The sequence below is a fragment of the Ochotona princeps genome, chromosome 21 (assembly GCF_030435755.1).
Source record: "Ochotona princeps isolate mOchPri1 chromosome 21, mOchPri1.hap1, whole genome shotgun sequence".
NCBI classification, from domain to species: Eukaryota; Metazoa; Chordata; class Mammalia; order Lagomorpha; family Ochotonidae; genus Ochotona; species Ochotona princeps.
This window is the reverse complement of record NC_080852.1, coordinates 31,745,123-31,765,838: the sequence shown is the minus strand read 5'-3', so window position 1 is coordinate 31,765,838 and position 20,716 is coordinate 31,745,123. Positions and strand designations below refer to the sequence as shown.

General features: G+C 46.0%; 1 protein-coding gene across 5 annotated transcripts in view; it reads left to right on the top strand.

Annotated features, from left to right (window-relative positions):
* The window catches only part of MYRIP (myosin VIIA and Rab interacting protein), a 153,915-nt gene that overhangs the window by 55,573 nt on the left and 77,626 nt on the right, over positions 1-20,716 (top strand). For 4 of the 5 annotated variants that reach the window (XM_058678840.1, XM_058678842.1, XM_058678839.1 and 1 more), the window contains exon 3: positions 15,005-15,226. In XM_058678840.1, the coding sequence (XP_058534823.1) occupies positions 15,005-15,226 (222 nt within the window). Of the gene's footprint in view, positions 1-15,004; positions 15,227-20,716 lie in introns of those variants that run through there. The other variant, XM_058678843.1, reaches the window with a different exon arrangement.

Below are 20,716 nucleotides of genomic sequence, written 5' to 3'. Positions count from 1 at the left end.
CCCTGAACATTTGGTACAAAGCTGGCCGTTCATGAACATGGCTTCTTAGGGATCTCCAACAAATCCACACAAACTTCAGCAGTGACCATGTCATGGACTTGAGCTTAACGGTCTCATCTCTAAATGCGGATCTTGGTGATCTTGGTCAAGATATTGCAGTGGAAGAAAAGGGGGCTTCGTATCGTGTCTACCTGGGTGTTACACGGTATTCTGTATCAATTTGATAAACAAGTGGCCAGCATGGTCAGTCACTTAGATCCCCCGGCTCCTTTAACTTCTCGATGGCGGTATTGTTCCACTTGGAGGCAGCACTTGCTTATGACCCTGCTGCAGGGAGAGGGTGGCCTGTGTGCATGTGTGCGGTGATGGGCCCAGGGTGCTGAGCACAACCTTGCACTGTGCTCTGCTGAAGTCCCGGTGTTTCTCAGACAATGGAGTACTGTGCAGCACTCGGCCCGGAGTTTTAATGAGCTTGTCCCTCCTAGGATTTGCAGTGTTTGCTAATTAAAAGTCAGCAGCTGGCTCGCCAGATGAACAACCTTTTGTCACACAGTGCTGCCAGAGGAGGCAGGCAGTGTTTGATTTCATGGCATTTAGTAAAGTAATTTTTAAATGGCAACTAGGTTGGCAATGAATGATGTTTTCAAAGGAACACATCCACCACCTAAGTACCTTGTTGGCTTTAATTAGCATCAGTGCAATTCTTTTGTGATGTGACTTAAAGCCAGCAGTGAAGGGTGGCGAGGCTCCTGTGAGCTCCATCTGTGGCCTTCAGCAAGTGTCAGCTGCAGAGGAAAGGAAGGTGAGCTTGGGGGTCCACTTGGCATGAGTCAGAACCACCTAAGTATCACATCATCGTAGTGGTGACACGGGAGATAGAGGAGTTGCTCTGGAAGCCGAGCTGAGAAGGGTTCAGATACACAAAGTTGAACATACAGGTGCTCCCGGGAGGGAGTGCGAGTGTCCAGGCAGGCCGGGCTGGGGAAGGATGCCCTGTCAGGGGCACTGAGCCTCAGGCAGAAACTATGGGAGTGTTGAATCATGCCACAGTTGTCCCACGTGAAGGCCAGGCCTGGCCTCCCATCTCAGTCAGATAGCAAGCTTTTCCTTTGCCACCCATGTTCGGAATGGTTGTCCCACATGGCATTAGTTCAGAGAGCTGCAAGCAGAAAAAAAGAGGGGCTCTTAGGATTTTTTGTTTTAGTTTCACACCCTAGGGGTGCTAGACACACTGGGCTTGCTTATCTGGGCTGTAACCTTACCTGTTCATATCTATGCAGCTTTTACACACTTAGTTTTGCCTCTTAGAACTCTGCAGGTTGGAGTCTTTTGACAGTTTTTTTCAGTACCATTGGCTATTTGATTATGTGGTATTTACTGTTTTTCTTCTTTACCTGTCTTAGTTCTGTCTAACTCTCAATTTCCATTTAATGGCAAATTCAGAGAAGCCTGCTTTGTGAGGCTAGCATTCTGTCTCCCGCGTTGCTTGGTGTGATGGGAGACTGCACCACAGTGTTGGGGTCTTGGAGCCCCACTGTTGATGACACTGTGATCCTTCTGTTGAGGTGTTTCTGAAACACTGTCAACTTCCCAAAGAGACAATCTCCAGTGACAAACTTCCAGTTGTAGGAGCACACGTGACCACTCATCCTTTGACCGTGCATGTTGGCAACAACACCTCCGTATGTTGGTAGCACCATGTGCTTTTATGTGGGATGAGAAATTGATCCCTTCCATGTGGGCTCTGTCCTCTCTTATTACTGATATTTTCTGTTCACAGAATGGTCAGTTTTCTTACCATGGGAAATTATAGAAAGAATCACTTGCAAATGACCTGTAACATTATTGACAAACACTCCAATGGCCTTGGTTGTGTTGATGAGCCGTAATTGCTAATGTGTTTCAAAAGCCAAGTGCCTAAGAAATAAATAAAGAACCTAGTGCCTGCCAAGTGTCTGGGAGTTACACGAAATATTTTGTAGAGCAAATGTCGTGATTCTAAAATCATCCTATATCTACTAGAAAAAAGTAACCAGAAAATATTATTCATCTCAAAAAATATTTTAAGGGGGAAGAGTCATCTGGAATCATTGTCACGGTTGCCACCTGAATCATGGTTCTGATTGCTAAAACTTACTTTCTGGTATCTCAAAAACCCTCTGCTTTATGAGGCAGGAATACATCCTGGTACATTGGCAGAAATTTCTCTCGTGTTATTTACCCAGTAATGTCAAACTCAAGAGTCACAGGATATTGCAGTTACACATTTCCATATGTTTCTGTCATCTGAAATAACACAAATTTTGATACCTTGGAGGAAGAAGAGCATTTATTGTAGCAATGTGTCCATATTACAGATTAAACCCACAGTCAATTAGAAATGTTTTCAATCGAAAGCAGTCAGAAACTTCTTCACAAACCTTGGTTGCAACTTTAGATTTGACAGGCCTTAATCCATAACCAAATACCATCGCCAGATCGAAACCTGAAGTACAGGTTTCTGATATTTGGAAAACTGGGCCTGGATGACATTTTGGCCTTTGTGTCGTTTAGTTAGTTCCCTTTGTTCTTGCTACCACTGGGCTAGCGTATGGGAGACTAAATTAAATATTGGAGCAGAAAGGTAGAAAATAATATTGCGGTGGGAGAAAGAAAAATCTAAAACAAAGCAAGAGGTAATAATGGTTTCCTTGATCATAACTCTCCCCTTTGGGTTTCAGATCTGGGTCTGTGTTCAGACCCCTGGCTATGTCTCCTGATCCTTACCTCTGAGTTTGAGTCCTGCAGGTTACTGAATGGAAATTTTATCATCATGTATCACTAGGATAGACTAGTGTGGCCCTGCTGATCTCAGCTCCCAAGGCCTCTCCTGCTGCCCCACATCACCAAGACACTGCATCTCACCAGTTTGTTTATTTTTCCAACAAGTAGCTGATGGTCTCCCGGCAAACCCCAGGAAAAGGCTGGCGATACAATGGAGAGCCACATGGCCAGGGCCTCTGCTCTCCCAGAATGGATGTTCTAGTGGAGAAAACAAGTGAATATGTGAATGGATGCATGAGGTCACTAGTGACAGATCATGGTCAGGGCAGGAAGGATGGGAGCTCTAAGATGGACGTTAGTGGGAGTGTGTTCTCCTCAGAGTAGTTGAAGACGTGAGCCTGTAAGTCCCTTGATCCCCAGCATGCACACATGTGAGAGGCTGGATTCAGAATCAGCTGGTATCCAGTGTCCTGAGGGACCTTGGGCGCCCAGGGAGAGCACCACAGCATCCCTTCTGGATGGTAGACTGGCACATCTCAATCCTAAACCTCCCCTCCATCCTGTACTCCAGAGCCAGCAGTGTGCTCAAACAGTGCCTGTGGACCAGGCCGAGTGTAGACCAGGCCGAGCGTGGACCAGGCCAAGGCCAGGTGAGGCAGACTGAAGGAATGTTGTGTGTTTCTGACCAGAGAAAGTGTTTGAAGAAGTTGAATAAAGGAAGTTTCACAGCATGATGTATGATGTAATTCACATCTCCCTTCGTATCCCCACATTCTGACTGCAGCCAGCATCACCTGCTGGTGTGAGAAAGGAATCTCCCCTGTGGTTTAAACACGCATCCAGGTGTGTGGAAGCTGACTTGAAACTCACTGGAGTCAGCACGCACTTCCTAAAAGCCTTGTGGCTTTTGATTTAATTTCTTTTCCTCGTTTTTCCTTTGCCTGACTTACTGATTTCCTGGTACAAGATTCTTCAACAGTTCTGGGGAAATGGAATTAAAAGATGAATTTATTTGGTTGTAGAGGTTTTTCAGAATCATTTGAGGAGTTTTCAGAGAGGTTCTCAGCCCCGTGGGGGCAGACTGACGCAGTCCGCATCTCTGTGTGGGGCGCTTCCCCGTCTGTGTTTCGCTGTCTGCAGTTCCCTTCTTAGGAAGATGCAGTAGAGCACATACAGTATCGAAGGCACATCCATACCATGCCATGCAAGAAATCATGGACTCAGTAATCCAAGTGCCACACAGTGTCTGTTCTTTGGGCCTCTCTGCTTATCTGTAAGGTAGATCACCATTTGTTGAATTATTTTGAGAACTAAATGAAATAATTAGTCACTGTAAACCAGAAAGGCTTAAAAAGCAGGCAGCCAAAGGCTGGTACCCATGATTGTTATTATGATGTTAGTCCACAGGCCGTGAATGAAGAGATGTTGAAGGTCCAAAATCTTGTTGGAAGCTTTCCAGGGTATCTGGTTATTCATTCTGAGCATTCCAGTCATCAGCCCAGGAGATGACACACTTTCCCTTTGTCAAGTAGACTTTTTTCACTAAGTTCAGTGCTGCCCTCTAATGGAGTATGCGTAGACGTTCATTGAGGATGGCACTGAGGATTCCTGGCAGCCACATGGCAAACTGTTAACATTGATCTGTCCCAAGCGTCAACTCATTCTGTGACCCTCTTGACACAGCATCCTGGTCTCTGCACTCTTTGCCTTCCACCCATTTCCCAGCCCTTGTCTATCCAGGCCATGTCATCCTCAGTACATCCAGCCTGGAAATTCTTTCTTTAAATTAATTCTTTTTTATTTCTTGCTTTAAAATTTGGTTTTGGTGATGTTTACATAGTTAAGAAGGATGCACGTCCATGGGACCTTGGATTAGAGTGGGGGAGGGTTGAGGAATGGGGAAAAGTAAATGAGATTACTGCTTTGAATCTTCTTTTTTCTTCTTGTATCTGGAGAAAGTGGGGAGAGGCCCATTCCCAACAGCCCAAATGCATCAGTCCCCGTGTGGGGGACGGCTGCCCGATGTCATCCCAGGGTGCCCAGTGTGGAGTATGTTTCAAGGATACTGCTTAAGTGGTTTCAGTAGTTCTGAGATGCTGTTGATTTCATTGCCGCAAGGTTGAGGAAATGCTTCCAAGGTCCGTTGGCTGATACAGTCCCTCTCAGAGTCTCCACTCACCCAGATAGCTGCTGTCAAAGCTTGACCCAGAGCTGTCCGGTTTATCCTGCCCTCCCTGGTACTAGAATCCTCTGCAGGCCTCAGTGAACTGGTTGTCATGTCCCCCATGTGTGTCCGGACATGCTGTCTGCTGCACAAGCTCCAGCAACCGAAGAGACCCAGTTCTGAAACATGTACTCCACGGGCAGACCACAGATCCTGTGATTTTCCATATGGTTGGAGTTCTGAGTCCGGTGGTCCAGTTGAGGGGTCCCCAAATAAACCTCACTAGAGATGACCCAGACTTGACTCCTCTGTGTTAGCCAGTGAGGGGTCCAGCTCAATTTGTCACCCATATCAGCCTATACACACACACTAGTAGTTGTAGTCACCTGGTCAGTTCTGTCCCCAGCCCCATCTCTCATACGAACCAGCGCAGCCCAGACCTGCCCACCACACACTTGACCCTCGCACACATCAGTGCCTGCAGCCTAGTTGGAGTGACTCCCCAAGTAACCCCCACCAGGAGTTGTGATATTGGTCAGTTCCATGTATTGGACATCTAACAGACTGAGAAAGACATAGCTTTAATCACAGCTCTGGGTGAAGCAAGGTGGGTTGAGGAGAGGGCAGTAAATAGTCTGGCTTCCCTTAATACATATTTTCTCCCTTAGCTTAGTTTTTTGAAGAGTTTTTACTTTTGTGGCTAACTTTTGTTAAATTATGTCTCGAATCTTTTGGCATTCCAGGTACACACAAAGATGCTTTGGTAGCCAGCTCAAATTCATGTCTCTCTTCTACTGGGATCACTGTGTTCTTGCTTCTGTTTCTGAAAAGCTCACACTGACCTCTCGCCCTGTGGTGTAACTCATCCTGCTGTTCTCATACCCAAACAGACCATGAGAGCTGTGGGCATGAGCAGTTTGCTCAGGGTCTGAGAGCAAGCACAAACTCTGGGAGCTCAGCCTAGGTCTCCCTCATGGATGGCAGGAACCCAACTACAGGAACTGTAGAATTAAGAGGGGAGCTGGGACTTGAGTGCAGGTGTTTCAAGATGGAATGTGGCCATCCCAAACGATATCTTGCCCATGGCCCCAAGCACCTGTCCTGTATTTTCGTATTTTACGGGTCCTCCTTTCTGGAGGTTAGAGAAGAGGGAGCCGTGACTCCACATTTGAAAGAAACTGTCACGGTGGAGATTGGGGAGAGGAGCTGAGTAGGCCGAGAGCGTGACAGCAAAGATGGGGATGAACAGAGTGTATTTGGGAGGCAGGAAGTGTCAGACCCGGGTTGACTAGGACAGCTTAGACGTGCTAAGAGGAAGAAAGCCGCTGTTCCTGACTTGTACCTTTATGCGAGTGGCGGGGCTGGTTACCTAGCCTGGCTGCTCCAGGGGGAAGCAGTGTGTGTCGACTGCTCACAGAGTCAGAATCTGCTAATTCCGAGGTTGTGAGACGACCTTTGGGTTTCCACGTGAGCATCCTGTGGTGGAGCACCCTTGTTCAGTAGTAGTCAGGCTGCCCTGTAGCTGTGAAAATCAATAGTTACTCCACAGCATTCCGCATTTGCACTCACGGTGTACGCTAGTTAAGACCAGAAGCTACCTGTGAAGCAGAACGGGAAGCTGCTGCTGTTGCGGTTCCCTTACATGGTTAAACTGAAGGATTCGGGTGTTGTGAGGGCCCATGTCTTAGCTTTGCAAGTGTGTGGCAACCTCAGTAGGCACTCTGGGGCGATATATTCACAGTGGAGAAGGAGCTAATGTTGGCTTCATTTCCCATGTCACTTGGAAACAAACAGTCTGTATTTTGGTCACAAGTCTGTGTGCACAAACGTGTCCAACCATCAAGAAAGCAGCTTCCAAGTAAACCTGATCAGCTGTCAGGGGTCAGCCTTATTGTGACAGTGACACCTAGGGGCTTCACTGGCTGTCACTTTCCTATGAGCTGACAGGGGAGCAGGTGGTCCTCTGAGTTTATATTTATTTACAAAGATAGTGTGCCAATCAGGAAGTTGTGTGGGAAGAGTGTAGAAGAAAGCTCAGCTGCTTGGATGCACCCAGCCTTGGCCCGGCCAGCCTTAACCCAGCCAGCCTTGGCCCAGCCAGCCTTAGCCCAGCCTTGGCCCATCATTGGTTCTGCCTCCTCCCTCCTGGGCTCTGTGTTGAGGTGGAGGTTGTGCTTCTGCAGTTCTGCTCCTACTGGTGCTGGCAGTGTGCATCCAGCAGGTTGTGGTGAGTTCTCCAGGAACCCATGGGATGTATGAGCGCATGGAAGCAGTTGGTTTATTTTAAGGTACTGGATCATACAATGGTTAAACCTGGTCAAGCCCCCAGTCTGCAGGGTGGCTGGAGGGCTGAAGACCCAGGCAAGATTTTTGGAGTCCAAAGAGAGTCTGGTGGCAGAATCCCATGCTTGTTCAGGAAGGGTCATCACTTGGTTGCAGCCTCACATGGATTAGGTGAGACCCACACATATTAGAGGAGTTGGATTGGCAGGGTGACGTCTGCTGGTTTAAATGTTCATCTTTTCTAAAAAGTACCTCAATAACAGCATCCCAACCTGTTGAGCCAAACATCTGGTCCTGCAGCCAAGCTAGATCGACACATCCAATTAAACATCACACAGCTTCTCTAGAAATGGCTTTTTAGATTCCCCTGGCTCTTCCTGGCTCAGTTCAGTAACTCCAGCTGCCCCCTAGTCCTCAGAAGGGACCCCAAGGCCCTGTTTTCAGCTCTGCAATTCTTGCCTGCCTATGCTCCCCACTCCTGCCACCATAGCTATATGTCTTTTTTATTATGATTATTTCTGAACGTTTGTGAGCTTAGAATGTCACATAGTACAGGAAGTATTTCCATACATGTTTATTTAATAAAGAACCACATAAATGATGTAGGGTCCATTTGTGTGAGCAAGAGAAGAAATTTCAACTATGAATGTGTTCAGTATGAATTTTAAAGCAGTGGATAAATTTAGATGTTGGCTTCAGGATGAGTAGTATTTTCACCAAGTTTTCAAAGACCAACATGTTTGTCTAATCCTAACCCCTGGGGTGGCTGTTAGATGAAGGCTTACTTTCTTTCTCAAATGGTCAAGTTCTCTAGCTTAGCCAGGACTTGAGTCACCATGGAGGTCCCAGTTTGCTCTCCAGGGAAAAGGAGTGTGATACGAGGAGGTGAGTTGACCTTCTTCATTATCTTCCTGGGATTCCAGTAGCAAGAACCAGTTCAGACACAGAAAAGCAAGAAGGGAAAGACAGAGCTAAGAGAGGTTCTTCAATGACGCAGTTGTAAAGAGCAAGACCCTTCAGGACTCCTAGCATCACAACTCTCTGAGGTCTGACAGGTGTAAAGCCAGAAGGTACATCTCTGCTCCACCTTGAGGGTGATATTCATAAGGGCAGCAAGTCCAGAGCAATTGGATTTCTCTGTAGTGGGTCTAGCCTCTTCTATGCTGATAGCCTTATGTCTAGATGGGACCAACACAACATGAGGGATGCAGACAAGCCGTGATGAGCCCACGTGGATGCTTTGTTGCTTAAAACGTATCTTGCCTGCCTTGCCCAGGGATGAGGTTGTGTGACAGGGACCCTGTCAAGGAAACCAAGGCAAGCAGCTGGGCAGAAAGCAGAAAGGAAAGGCAACACTGAGTGAGATGTCCAGCAGAGTTGGTTTTTTGACGGGTGGGTAGGTACCCGGAGCTGCATGGACCAGATGCAGAGACTGGCAGATCCCACTATTGTGAAGGCCCTGTGCTGGGCAGCCTTGGCACCATGGAGAGGAAAGGATGACTGCTAAAGGCCCAGGCCTTGCTAAGCAGCCCCATGGGAGACACTCAAATGGACTCGAAGGGAATGTGTAGCTTCTGAATGGACAGGGCTGCTGTCTGCTCCCAGAAAGCCTATGTCACTGGAAATGCTGTGTCCTTTATTTCTCGATGGTTCCATTAGGTCATCACTCTGCTGTTCTCAATGCAAATGCAATGATGAAAGCATTGAGTTTTATCCTATGTCCATGGTACACAGATGTTACAAATGCATCCTTCCTTTCTACTTCACCAATCAACCTCACAAAATATACATCACTGGCATCATAATGCAGACAGGGAAACTGAGGTCAGAGAGATGAAGCAACCTTCCAGGTGTTTCTGATACCTCCACCTATGCTGTCCTTACAACATTTCCTCCCATGAAAACGATCTTCTCTTCCAGTGGAGGATGAGCCTTGGGAGAGGATGCTGAGAGGACTTGGTGAGAACTGAGAGGATGTTTGGCTAACCAGACAAAGGCAAGCAATGTTGGGGAGCCATAGATACAAACAAGAAAGAGCCACAGGGCATGGGACCACCCTAGATGTTCTGCAACAGAGCCATGAGACTTCTGGGAACTGGGCTAGGCTCCAAGGTCAAGGGGAAAGGGTGATCACTTGAGGAGTTAGGGCCATTAGGGTATCACAGAAAACTGGCCTCCGAGATGCACAGCCAAGACTACAGCAGAGCTTTCACTGACCGCAAGTGCCAGGAGGGCAGGAACCCCAGCCACACTGGACACTGTGGTAGGAGGGAGCTGTAAAGGGAACAGTAGCAATGACCATTTTCAAACCCCATATGCTTGTGCAAGGAAGGCCTCTGACAGACCCACCCAACTCCAAAGCAGAACAGAGCAGCCCGCCAGGAACAAGGTAGGTGAGGCAGGTGGGGGGACAAATGTTGCAGAGCAGCCTGGTTTTCAGACTCACCTCAGGCCTTCCATACTCTGTTGGGTTCAGCTTATTTTTTGCCCATTTTACTGTGCTTTGCACTGGTTCTCCATCCAGCTGGCATACCTTCCTTCTGCCTCTGCCCAATAGGATGTCAACAGGTTTTCAGAATTCATGGTTCTGACTCTGGACTGCTTGGGCCATCTTGTCAGCCTTTTCCATCCCATCCTACTCTGAATCCTGGCGTTGTCTGTCCCATCTTCCAGCCTTTCCTTCCCATCCTTCACATGTCCTCACTGCACTTGACACTTTCCACTGCCCCTCCTGTATTTTCATCAGCATATAAGCCGAAAAAAAATCCAAACAACAGTGACTTATGCAGGATGGATGTTTGACCTAAAAGAAATCTAGGAGTGGGTTTAGGACCAGTGTAGGTGTTTCCTCCATGCATTTGAGGGCCTAACCACATGCCTCTGATCCACATAGCCTCTTAAGGTCAGATTGTAGATGAAGAGGGCAGGCTGAGTTCCAGCCATCGTCACAGAGACTGAGAAGGGGTAGGAAAAGTGAAAGATGAGAAGGACGCTCCTCCTGGCAGAGTGAGCTTCCTCCGGGCACCCTGTGCCCCCACACCTCACTTTCAATGTAGTCTCATCAAGTGGCACTTAGTCACATTGGCTACACCTAACTGCAAGAGATGCTGCAAAACATGGGCTTTATTGTGGGAAGCAAAAAATTTAAGGTTCTGTCATTATAGAAGAAGAGAAGAATTAGCATCTCCCCTTCCCTCCTTCTGTGTCTCTTTCTCCGCACTGACCTAGGTTCACTCTCCATCATGATGTTTGTTTGTCTTCTTGGTTTAGTATCTTGGGCTGCCTGGGTGTGGAAGAAAAGCAATGCACGTGTAACCTTAACTCAGTCTGAGTGGGATGGGCGAATAACACTGAGAGAGAAAACTCTAGCTGGGGTCCACACCCTTGGCTCTCTTGCTTGATTCAGGCCTTCAGGCTGGAACTGAATGTCACCACCCACACCCGTGGGCCTCTCAGTGACAGACCACTGGTCATGGGGTTTCTCAGCTTCCGTAAGTGCCTGAGCCCTGTTCTCATCAGAACACACACAGACCCTCCGGTGGGCTGCGTTTCTCTACAGAGCCACATTACAGCTGTGTCACAACTCCGCCCCAACCCCTTCCATGTTCCGTGCCTCTGCACTTTGTCTGCACTGGCCTGCCTTGCTGCAGGTTAGCTGCTCGCTGCAATCTCCCTGTCTCTCATTTCCAGCCTGTGTGCTTCTCCCTGGTGAGCTGGCCCATTTCCCCTCCTCACACCTTCTTCCATTGTGTGCCCTTGGTGGTGAGGTCTGGGTGCATCCAGGAACACATAGAGCTGGCTTGTGATGTTCTGTGACAATTCACAAACCATGGCCTGTGGCCTGCTGGAGGAGAAGAGAACCTGGGGCTTTGGTGAGGAAGCTCGGACTCCAATGCAGTCTTCCCTGCACTCATGAGCCATTTAAGACTGAACTGGTCTCCTAACCTCTGTGTACCTTGGCTACCTGTTCTGTCAGGTGCAGAAATGAGAGTTGCCTGCATGCCATTGCTGTGCAACTAAACAGCCTCTGCATCCCTGAAGACTCTGTACCTGGAGAGGCAGCATTATCAGTTTAGGCAAGTGGACACATATGAGACCTAGGGAAGGGCAGGTGTCATTGTATAGCCTGTAAAGCTGCCACCTGCAATGCTGCAATGCTAGCATTCCATGTGGGTGCCGGTTCAAGTCCTGGCCGCTCTACTTCCAATCCAACTCTTTGTCTGGGAAAAGCATGGAAGATGACCCATGTGTTTGACCCCCACCACTGGGAAACCTAGAAGAAGCTTCTGGTTCCTGGCCATCCAGGGAATGAACCAACAGGTAGAAAATATTCTCTTGTTAATGCTATCTAATAAAGCTCTCAAGTAAGTAAATAATTCTTACAAAAGAAAAAAGCCAGTGAGCAGCTTATTAGTTTAAACCATTAAGAGATGCTTCAGTTCTTTCTTTGCCCTATCTGGTTCATAGTCCAAGCACGTCTCCTGTTGTGTTTGACTATGGTGCCAGAAGCCCTGGGTCTACTGATGTCCCATAAGCATGACGTTTATTCATAACCATAACTTCATTTTCCTTAGGAGGAGAAAACAGCTCACTCTCGTGGCATTCTCTGGATGCTGGAATCTGGGAGAATATTTATAAGGAGCTGTTGTACGAATTGTGACATGTTCAAAGATCTGTATTTAATTAAACATGTCTTTTGGCATTTTTACTCTTATAAGCAAAGTCGAAAGTGATTGGTAAACATTTTCCCAATCCCCAGGAACAAAATGGCATCTTAAAAGGCGCCTTCAGTATAATGTATTTGAATTTTCTTCCTGTGCCGAACAAAGCTTGAAAGAGTAATAAACAAACGTTTTATAGCATGAAGCAGATTTTGCAATCTACCCAAAATATGGCCTTGCAGTTCCTGGAGCCCTACCCTGCATGTTTTGTCTTTCTCTACAAGCATCCAGGTCTTCAGCGAAATGTCTTCAGGGTCTCTGAAACAGATCAGTTGCTCACATTAGCATCTGGAGATTAACACTGAGCAGTGGGAGGAAGCTGACATTTCATTAGTTGCACCCTTTGAGTTTTGCAACTGAGTGTTACCTTGGGTCCAAGACCAAAGGCTATTTGAGCCAGACCCGGCGTAAATGTCAAGTGAAGATGAGCATTCCCTTCAGGGAGGACAACTGGCTGTGTCATCCTGCATGTGTTACTTTGGGCCTGCTCTCCTGTTGTTGGGGTGGGGAGGCTGTACTAAGAAATCTAAGGTTTTTCTTGAGTTCAAACACTGAGTACAAAGTATCACGTTGTACATACGGTAGATGATGCATACGGGAAAAACTGTGTTTATCAAATACATTAATGCAAAGCATGCAGCCACTCTCCTAGGGTGCTGTGGTTTTTCTCAGTGGTAGTTTTACTATCTGTGTGCTGAGTTATTAAAGCTGGTTGCATGGTGTACCTCCCCTACGCTGTTGCAGCCAGCACATCATGAGCATGTTTTCACATGCACGAGCTGTGAGTCTGGAGACCAGGGAAGCCAAGGGCATCTGCCCTGCCCATGGAAGTTCCTCGTCCAGATTTGCAGCCGAGCCCTAGGTTGGTGTCCTCCAGAAATTAAGGCAAAATAAATGTGGAAGCCCCTCCTTCGCTGCCTTAAGTGGGTTTAAGAGGATAATTCCACCAAATCCCACAGACATCGAAGACATTCCATAGAAGGGATCCCCACTTCCCATTTATTCAGGAATTTATTCGTTCAAAAGTCAGAAAGAAAGTCTTCCATCCTCTGATTTGCTCCCCAAATGTCAACATTAGGAAAGGGTGAAGCCGGGAGCTCCATCATGTTCTCCCGCATGGATGAGAGGGACCCAGATGTTTGTGCTGTGTGGTGCTTAATTCCTCGGCACATCCACAGGAAGCCGGATCGGAAGGGGCGTGGCCGGGACTCACACTGGCAGGTGCAGGTGGCATAAGTGGCAGCTCAATCTGCCGTGTCACAATATTGGCCGCCCCATTCCTTTTTATGAAAATGTAAATAAGGCAGAGAGGTCTTTACAGCCCTTGTCTTTTGTGAGGGAGATGCCAAAGAAATAATTTTTTAGCGTGCCTTTCTGTGCCCAGATTTGGAGAATCTATAAAGCCGTGCTTTATAGTGTGCTAAGAGAGCTGCAGGCAGGAGGCCCAGCTGTGAGCGAAATCAGGCCAGGGATTCAAGAGTCACAGTGAAACTTGGCATCTCTGCACAGGCTGGCATTCGCCTTGACAGACATTCTCTGCTGGGTGGATAAATCAAACCTTCATGAGAAATGGCAGTAGGCGTTCCCGTGCCAGGCGCCACGTCGGACACTGCGCGATGATCTAGGCAGGGGAGATCCGCTGAGCCTGTGTTCCTCCCGGGCAGTGCGGCAGTGCGGCAGTGAAGTCTGGAACATTTCTGGAGTGTTTACAGCAACCTGGAGAGCAGTGACAGTTCCATGTCCCTTGGAGAGGTTACCCCTGCTCCTGCCCCCCCCAACAGCAGGTCACAGCTGCAGCAATAAGCCCAGCAACCAGAAGAAAATCCTCTGAGGCCGAAAACATCTCTTACTGTGGATGCTGTCTGATACAGGGGCCCGGTGCTGGGATCCAGAAAGCTTGTGTTTGTCTGTGAACATTAGCGCATGAATGGAGAATGTGAGCATTTTAAATTCTGACACGTTACTCCTTTTTCTTCCTTGTAAATATGAGCAGTCGCATCCTTTGTGGGACCTGAGGGGTGAGAAGCAGTAACCGTGGACCATGACAGATACCTGAGTATTTCAGTTCTGCTACAGTGCTTTGTTGGAGGCGGATTGTAAGCAGACAGAAAATGCAAAGTCTTGCTCTGTATGTGATCACAGTTTACAGATGCGAAGGAAGAGGCAGCCACATGTCGGGTTTATTTTTGCTTGTTCAGTCTGGAGAGCTTAGGCAGTGGTCACGGAGGTTTCACGGTTTTCAGACCAGTGCTCATGTCATCCCTTGCCAAGTGGCTAAACTTAAAAAGAAACACATACTCATTACTGGTTTAGGTCGGCCCTCTCACCTGGGACAGAGCGGGCCACCGTGGTCTTCGTTAAGGAGTTCATCGTCTTGTCCAAAGCACACAGAGAATCAGAATCCAGTGTGGCATGTGGCAGAGCAGAGTTAGGTACCGAGTGCTAACTTTGTGGGGCAGAAGTAGAAACTTGGAAGACTAGATGAAGTGGGATTGGGAGACAAAAAATGAGAGATCTGTCTGTGTTTAAAGCAGGGGTTGGGACGGCTCAGAAACCGGAATTTCTTCCCAGCTGGAGAGGACACATGTGGCTCAGTGGTCAGCGTCACGTGTTTCTCACTGTCACAAATCATTCTGCTGCTACTGCCAAAGGTGGCTCAGAATTCAAAGTCTGACTCACTGTTCCTTCAGCTTTGGCTCAGATTGATTGGAAATTTGTAAAAGGCTCTGGAGGCTCCAGTGTTCAGCGATCTGCATTGGTCATGTTCCCGGCAGGGCTGTGTATCCGTTAAGTAAAATGGTTTATTTTTCAAAGATGTGCTTCATTTTATATAATAATTTTTATGTAGTCTCTGAACTCAAAGCAACAAATGGTTCATGCTGTTTTGTAGAAAATATACATCTAAAATATAGCACAAAAAATTAACTCAGAGTTTCTGGACATAATGCCAAGCAGTTGTTCTTTCTCTGGGAAGATCCCTGTGTGGTTGCTTGGCCTGGGGTGCGCCTGGGCAGGGTGCTTCGGGGAGACAGCCCCTGGCCTGATGTGTGCGTTTGCTGTTCTGGTTTCCCAGTGAGATGAAGCAGAAGTTGGATGAGGAAGGCAGCAAGTGCAGCATCCTCTCGAAGCACCAGAAGTTTGTGGAGCACTGCTGTATGCGCTGCTGCTCACCCTTCACCTTCCTCGTCAACACCAAGCGCCGGTGCGGGGACTGCAAGTTCAATGTCTGCAAGAGCTGCTGCTCCTACCAGAAGCATGAGAAAATCTGGGTCTGCTGCGTCTGCCAGCAAGCCAGGTGAGTCGCCAGGCACGCTCTCACCATCTCCACAGATGGCGCCAACCAGGTAAGACCAGCAGTGAGCGACTGATGTTTCAGTTCAGAGCATGAAAGATTCAACTGGGCACGATTGCACAGAAGAGATGATTGAGGTGACATGCGGGTAAAGGTATCTGTGGGCCTTCATACAGAAGAAGACAAGAGGGAGCACGAGGGGCTGCCAGGTATGTAGAGAAAGGAGAGCCGTGGGTGAGCTTAGAACTGAAGATCAATTTTGCAATTTCTCTTCTGGTCTCTTCCTTGCGTTCGTTCATTTTGCAGATGTGTCGGGTGCTGTTTTCAGGTGAGGTGTTTGTCAGAAAAGATGCATGATTTAATTTTAGCTTTTTAAAAGTTTTGCTTAGTTTTATAGCCTAGCATAGTTATTTATAAGTGATGACTTGGTTGTTCCATTTTCCCATATTTTTACCGATTGTTTTGTGCCTCCTTTATAGTATTAATAGATTTTTTTCCTTCACATTCTTTTCTGAGTTGGTTATCTTCCTCTGTATTTGTAGCACATACAGAGACCATTACATTTTGTGAAACAGTCTGATTCCAAAAATATAGATGCCATAAGTATATCTTCCTCCTCTCTCTCCTTACCTCCTCTCTCCTTTTTCCCTCTTTCCTCCCCTGCTGTGTTTACCCATTTAGATCTTAAACACAAGTCCTGGCATTTCTCACATAAAGTATTTAATGGAGTCAGCCACTAAGTGTCCTTTGGGTCTCCTAGGTATCCATCTTTGGGCTACAAAAAGAAAAGTAGTCCAGAGATACCTACTGCTTAATTGAATACCCAGTGTCTGGGTTGGGTGTTTCTGGGGTCCAATGCCTGACCTTCAAAGCAAGGAGGCCCCCACCAGGCCAAGTCCTCACATAGTATTGTGATAAAACTGGGAAAGCCCTCTGACAGCAAAGGGGAGGAGGGAGCTTTGCAAACGAGCTGATGTTTGCAGATGATGGAGGCAGAGAAATTCATCCAGGCCTTCTCAGTAAGGTGAGAGCAGGCCAAGCTCTTAGAAAATGAGGGTAGGTTGGAAGAAATTGGAAGTGTGTGAGGATGATGAACAGTTACAAATTCGGGCTTTCAAGACAAGTTTCAGTAACTAATCGTGGATTACTTGCAATTTTCCCATAATGTGGTTTGCTTTAGCCATATTCAACTGACTGTGTGTATACAGGAATATAGATGATTGGTATTTTCCTGGGTTTGAGTGGGCTGGGGTCTTGGGACCTGCCTGAGGGCAATGGAGGTTAGAATATTGAATAGTGAAGCAAGTAATGACAAAAGAGGGCCATGATGGGTGGGAAGAAATGGAAGGGATAAGGCAACACGAGGTATAGAAAAGTTGAGGAACTATCACAGCAAAGTACTTAGCAAAGCAAATTGGAAGAAGAAAAAAAAATCTATGTAGATAAAAATTTGGCATTAAAAATACATTTCTGTTGTCAGTGTTAGTTTAAATTTTTCAACTGTAAGAGACTAGAAAGTGTCAAATGAATTTATTATAGAATAAATGATGGATTATTTATCTTAGAATTGTATAACATGGGGTATAACTAAATCATTTCCTTTGTCATTTTAAAAATCATGCAAATCTATCTTGAAATTCATTGTATTCTTAAATAGCAGAATGCTTGGACATGTGACTTGCTGAAGCACTATACTATTGTAATATGGGGTATAAAAGGGTGGGAAATAGAATGAGAAAGGGGAGGTAGAAGAAGAATCCTTTTACCTACAAAACCGTGTCTTGGAAAATAATAACAGCAAAAAAAAAAAAAAAAACTTAAAGAAATCCTAAAAGAAAAAAAAAGAAAATTCAATGTACAACTGCATTTAAACATTTAAACATTATAAATTACATATATATATATATAGAGAGAGAGATGCAGAATGTCTCTAAAATCAATAACCCATAGAAATCAGCCATTATCATTTGGGGGTAAATTGCTTCAAGAATGGTACTGCACCTTATGTTGGAACCAAATTGGCTTTCTAGCTCTGTGCTTCATAATAAAAATGGTTCTCTCTGATTTTTGTCATTTGTATGATTACCTTTAACACAGACCAGTTTGATTGAATATTTTCAGGGAATAAGAAAAAAATAATCCCTGGATGTGACATCAGGACAAATCTCATTGTACCTGGTATTTGCTTGGGCTTTTCTAAGAAAACAATGTGGCTTCATTTCCCCGGTATCCCACAGAATGGATTACCTTTGATTTCTGTCTGATCACTTGTGACTTAATATTCACAGAGCCCACATAATTCACGTGGTGGGGTGCCATCCCTTAGGCATACACTGCAGGGTGGGTTTGGTAGATACCCCAGCGTGTTTATAATCCCCCTTAAGAATATGCGGGGCTGAGCAGTGATTACCAGCAGCCAGGGACACTCACAAGCTAAAGCTCAGTAGGAAAATGTTGAATCTCACAAGAAATCAAAACAATGGAGATTCATGTTTCAATTTGATTTTTGCTATTAAATTGAGTGATTTTTGTAAGCAAATCCTTTACTCAGTAAAACTAGATTAGAAAAGACACTGTCATTGCCGATGAAGTCTAAATGGACATAAATTTTTACCAGCATATATCACAACCACTGGGCACATCTTAACACTTAGATCAGTAATTTCACTTTTGAAAACTTACAGCTCATGACAAAACAGAATGTTTAAAAAAATATAAAATAAAATGGGCTGTACTGAATTAGTTATAAAATACAAGGTGGAAGTAAATTAGGACATCCAACTTGACATAATATCATGAGGCAGTAAAACAACATGCATATTTTATTAGCTTGGATAAACTTGTGCCTTACAATGAAAAATTAAAAATCTGAAGTTAAAAAAGGCATGTAATATAACCACTGTATAATAAGAAAAACAGAAGATTGAAAGGCAAGATCATTGCCCTTAAAAGTGAACATTTTGGGAGAGGATGGCTTGTGGGCTTTTTTTTTTTCTTAATTTTTGGATTAGTTTCCAAGTTTTCCAAATTTTGCACATTTTTATAACCAAACATTTTAAAAAGCAGAATGAAATAGGCTGCTTTCAGGGAAGAATATGCACCCAAAAGCAGTGGGAAGAAGTTGCTGATGGTTTTTAATTCTTTTGATGTGAGTTTTCACAAATCTGGTATGCTGTGAAGATTAAAACAAACTTGAATTGGGCAAAAATGCTGAACATGATGAGTTTCTTTACAGAGTTTGAGAAAATAAAGGACCCCGATCTTGAGGACATGGATGGGCTAGAAATAAAAGGATGGAATAAGGTATCCATGTAAATGGAAACTCAAAAAAATGCAATTAAACGTTCGCAGTAGGTCTCACTACAGATATTTATCAGATCAATAGCCAACAATCTCATGGAAGAATTCAATAGAATGAGTCATCAGGGACATGCAAATCAAAATCAGCATGAGATATCCTCTCACTTCCATGTGACAGGCTGTTAATAAAAGAGAAAAGATAACAAATTATGACAAGAATGCAGAGCAAAAGGAGCCCTTGCACCCTGTTGGCAGGAATGTAAATCGGTAGAGCTGTAGTGGGAAATGGTGCAGAACTTCCTCCAAAAAAATAAATAAATAAACAGAGAGAACTAGAAATGTTGTGTGATCCAGCGGTCTTCCTGGGCGTATATCCAAGGGAAATGAAGGCATGCTGTCAAGGAGACATCTGCCCTGGCATGGCTATTGCAGCACTATTCACAATAACCAAGAATTAGAAACAACATGTCTGTCATTTGATGAATGATTAAGATAAGATGGCTCCCCACCACACACACGCGGTGGAATATCACCTGGCCACAGTAAAGCATGAGCACTCATTCATTTGTGACAACCTCCATCTAAATGGAGACTCAGGAAGACAATTCTCCAATCCCATGCTTCCTGGTTCAGGTTGACATCTCTGTTCCTTGAGTTCAAGATTCATGTCTTGTGGTACCAACCTCATAGCAATAACTCTTGCCCTTGTTGGTGAAAAACAATGGAATGAGCTTGTGTTGGTATGGGAGAAGATTCTTCACCCTGTGGCATCATTTGTCACCTTGTTAGAAACAGCAGAGTGCAGGGAGGGTGACAGAGGGACTGTATCTCCAGGAAGGGCACTCCTGGCACAGCCTGGTCCTTAGTGAATGAAATTTAGGGAGTGAGGAGAATGCACATTGCCTGTGTTGCCTGTGATGAGCCACAGGAACCCCCACTGTGTTTGTTTTGTTGGGCTGCCAGAACAAACCAGTGGCCTAAGGTGGCAGGATGTGTCTCCCATTCCTGGAGGGGAGCTGCTGGGATCCCAGACGAAGGTATGCTCTTGCTTCCTCTGACCTCACAGGGACCTCCATCTGCTGTTTGCTTGCAGTGGTTTCTGAAGCCGTCAGTGGAACTTGGTAGATGCTGATGTTGGTCTTTCAAAGCTGACCTATCTGGGTGTCAGTCTGGGATTGGCGTCCAAGGGAGACCCTGCCCCTCCCATGGGAGATACAACCCACCAATGATAGACATGTAGAAAAAAAGTTGCTACTTGGGGCTGTGATGAGACACCGGCAGTTCTAAAGCACGAGGGACATGTGCTTGGCCCCAGAGAGAAGTTTCTGGGTCTCCTGTTTTGCATCATGACACCTCAGAGGAGCCTGTAGCTGTGGTCTCAGTGATGACTGGTCCTCGTTGCATCTGGAAGATGGGATTTGTTCTTTCTTGTTGGGCTTCTCACAACTGGAGCACACAGAAGCTGAATCCATGTGGAATTGAAGCATCAGAGCCGACCCTTCACTTCCAGGACCTGCATTCACTCTGTCAGGTGCAGCAGAGCCAAGAAGGATGCACTAGTGATGCCTAAGCTGAACCGGGAGCTCAGGGAGACCCCTCTCATTCCTAGGAGGAAGAGGCCTCACCCTGGTGGAGGAAGACCCTGCATTTTCTGCACAGCCTCCTAAGGGTTGCATAGCAGGAGAATGGTGTTTAGGGCCCCAGGAATGCTCATTGTTGCTGAGGAGAAGGAAGGGGGAGGAGATTGTCAGGCCCTTGTTGTGAGCTCCCTTTCCCAAGCCTGGGTTTTGTCTTGTCAAAAATGTGGGAGCAGGGGGAGGGGTGGGGGGGTTCCCAGAGCCTATGAAACTGTCACATAATGCAAAATATTAATAAAAATTAAAAAAAAATGTGGGAGCTTCTGTACTGGGGCTTCTGATATATAGAGCTACACACTTTCCGGGTCCCTGAAAGCCACCCCCATATGTTCAACAGAACTCCCCAAACTGCACATTTTTTTCCTTTTTGCAGCAGCATCTTCACTCCTGTCCACAAAGGGTGTCGGCAACACTTTGGCTTGAGGCAAGAATAAGCTGGTTGATGTGTTGCCTTCAACACTTTGAGAGTTTTCAACTATGAATTGAGACTCCTGACATACATGGAAACCTGTGATTCCTGTTAAGACTGTACCTCTGGTTCAAATGTACATCAGAT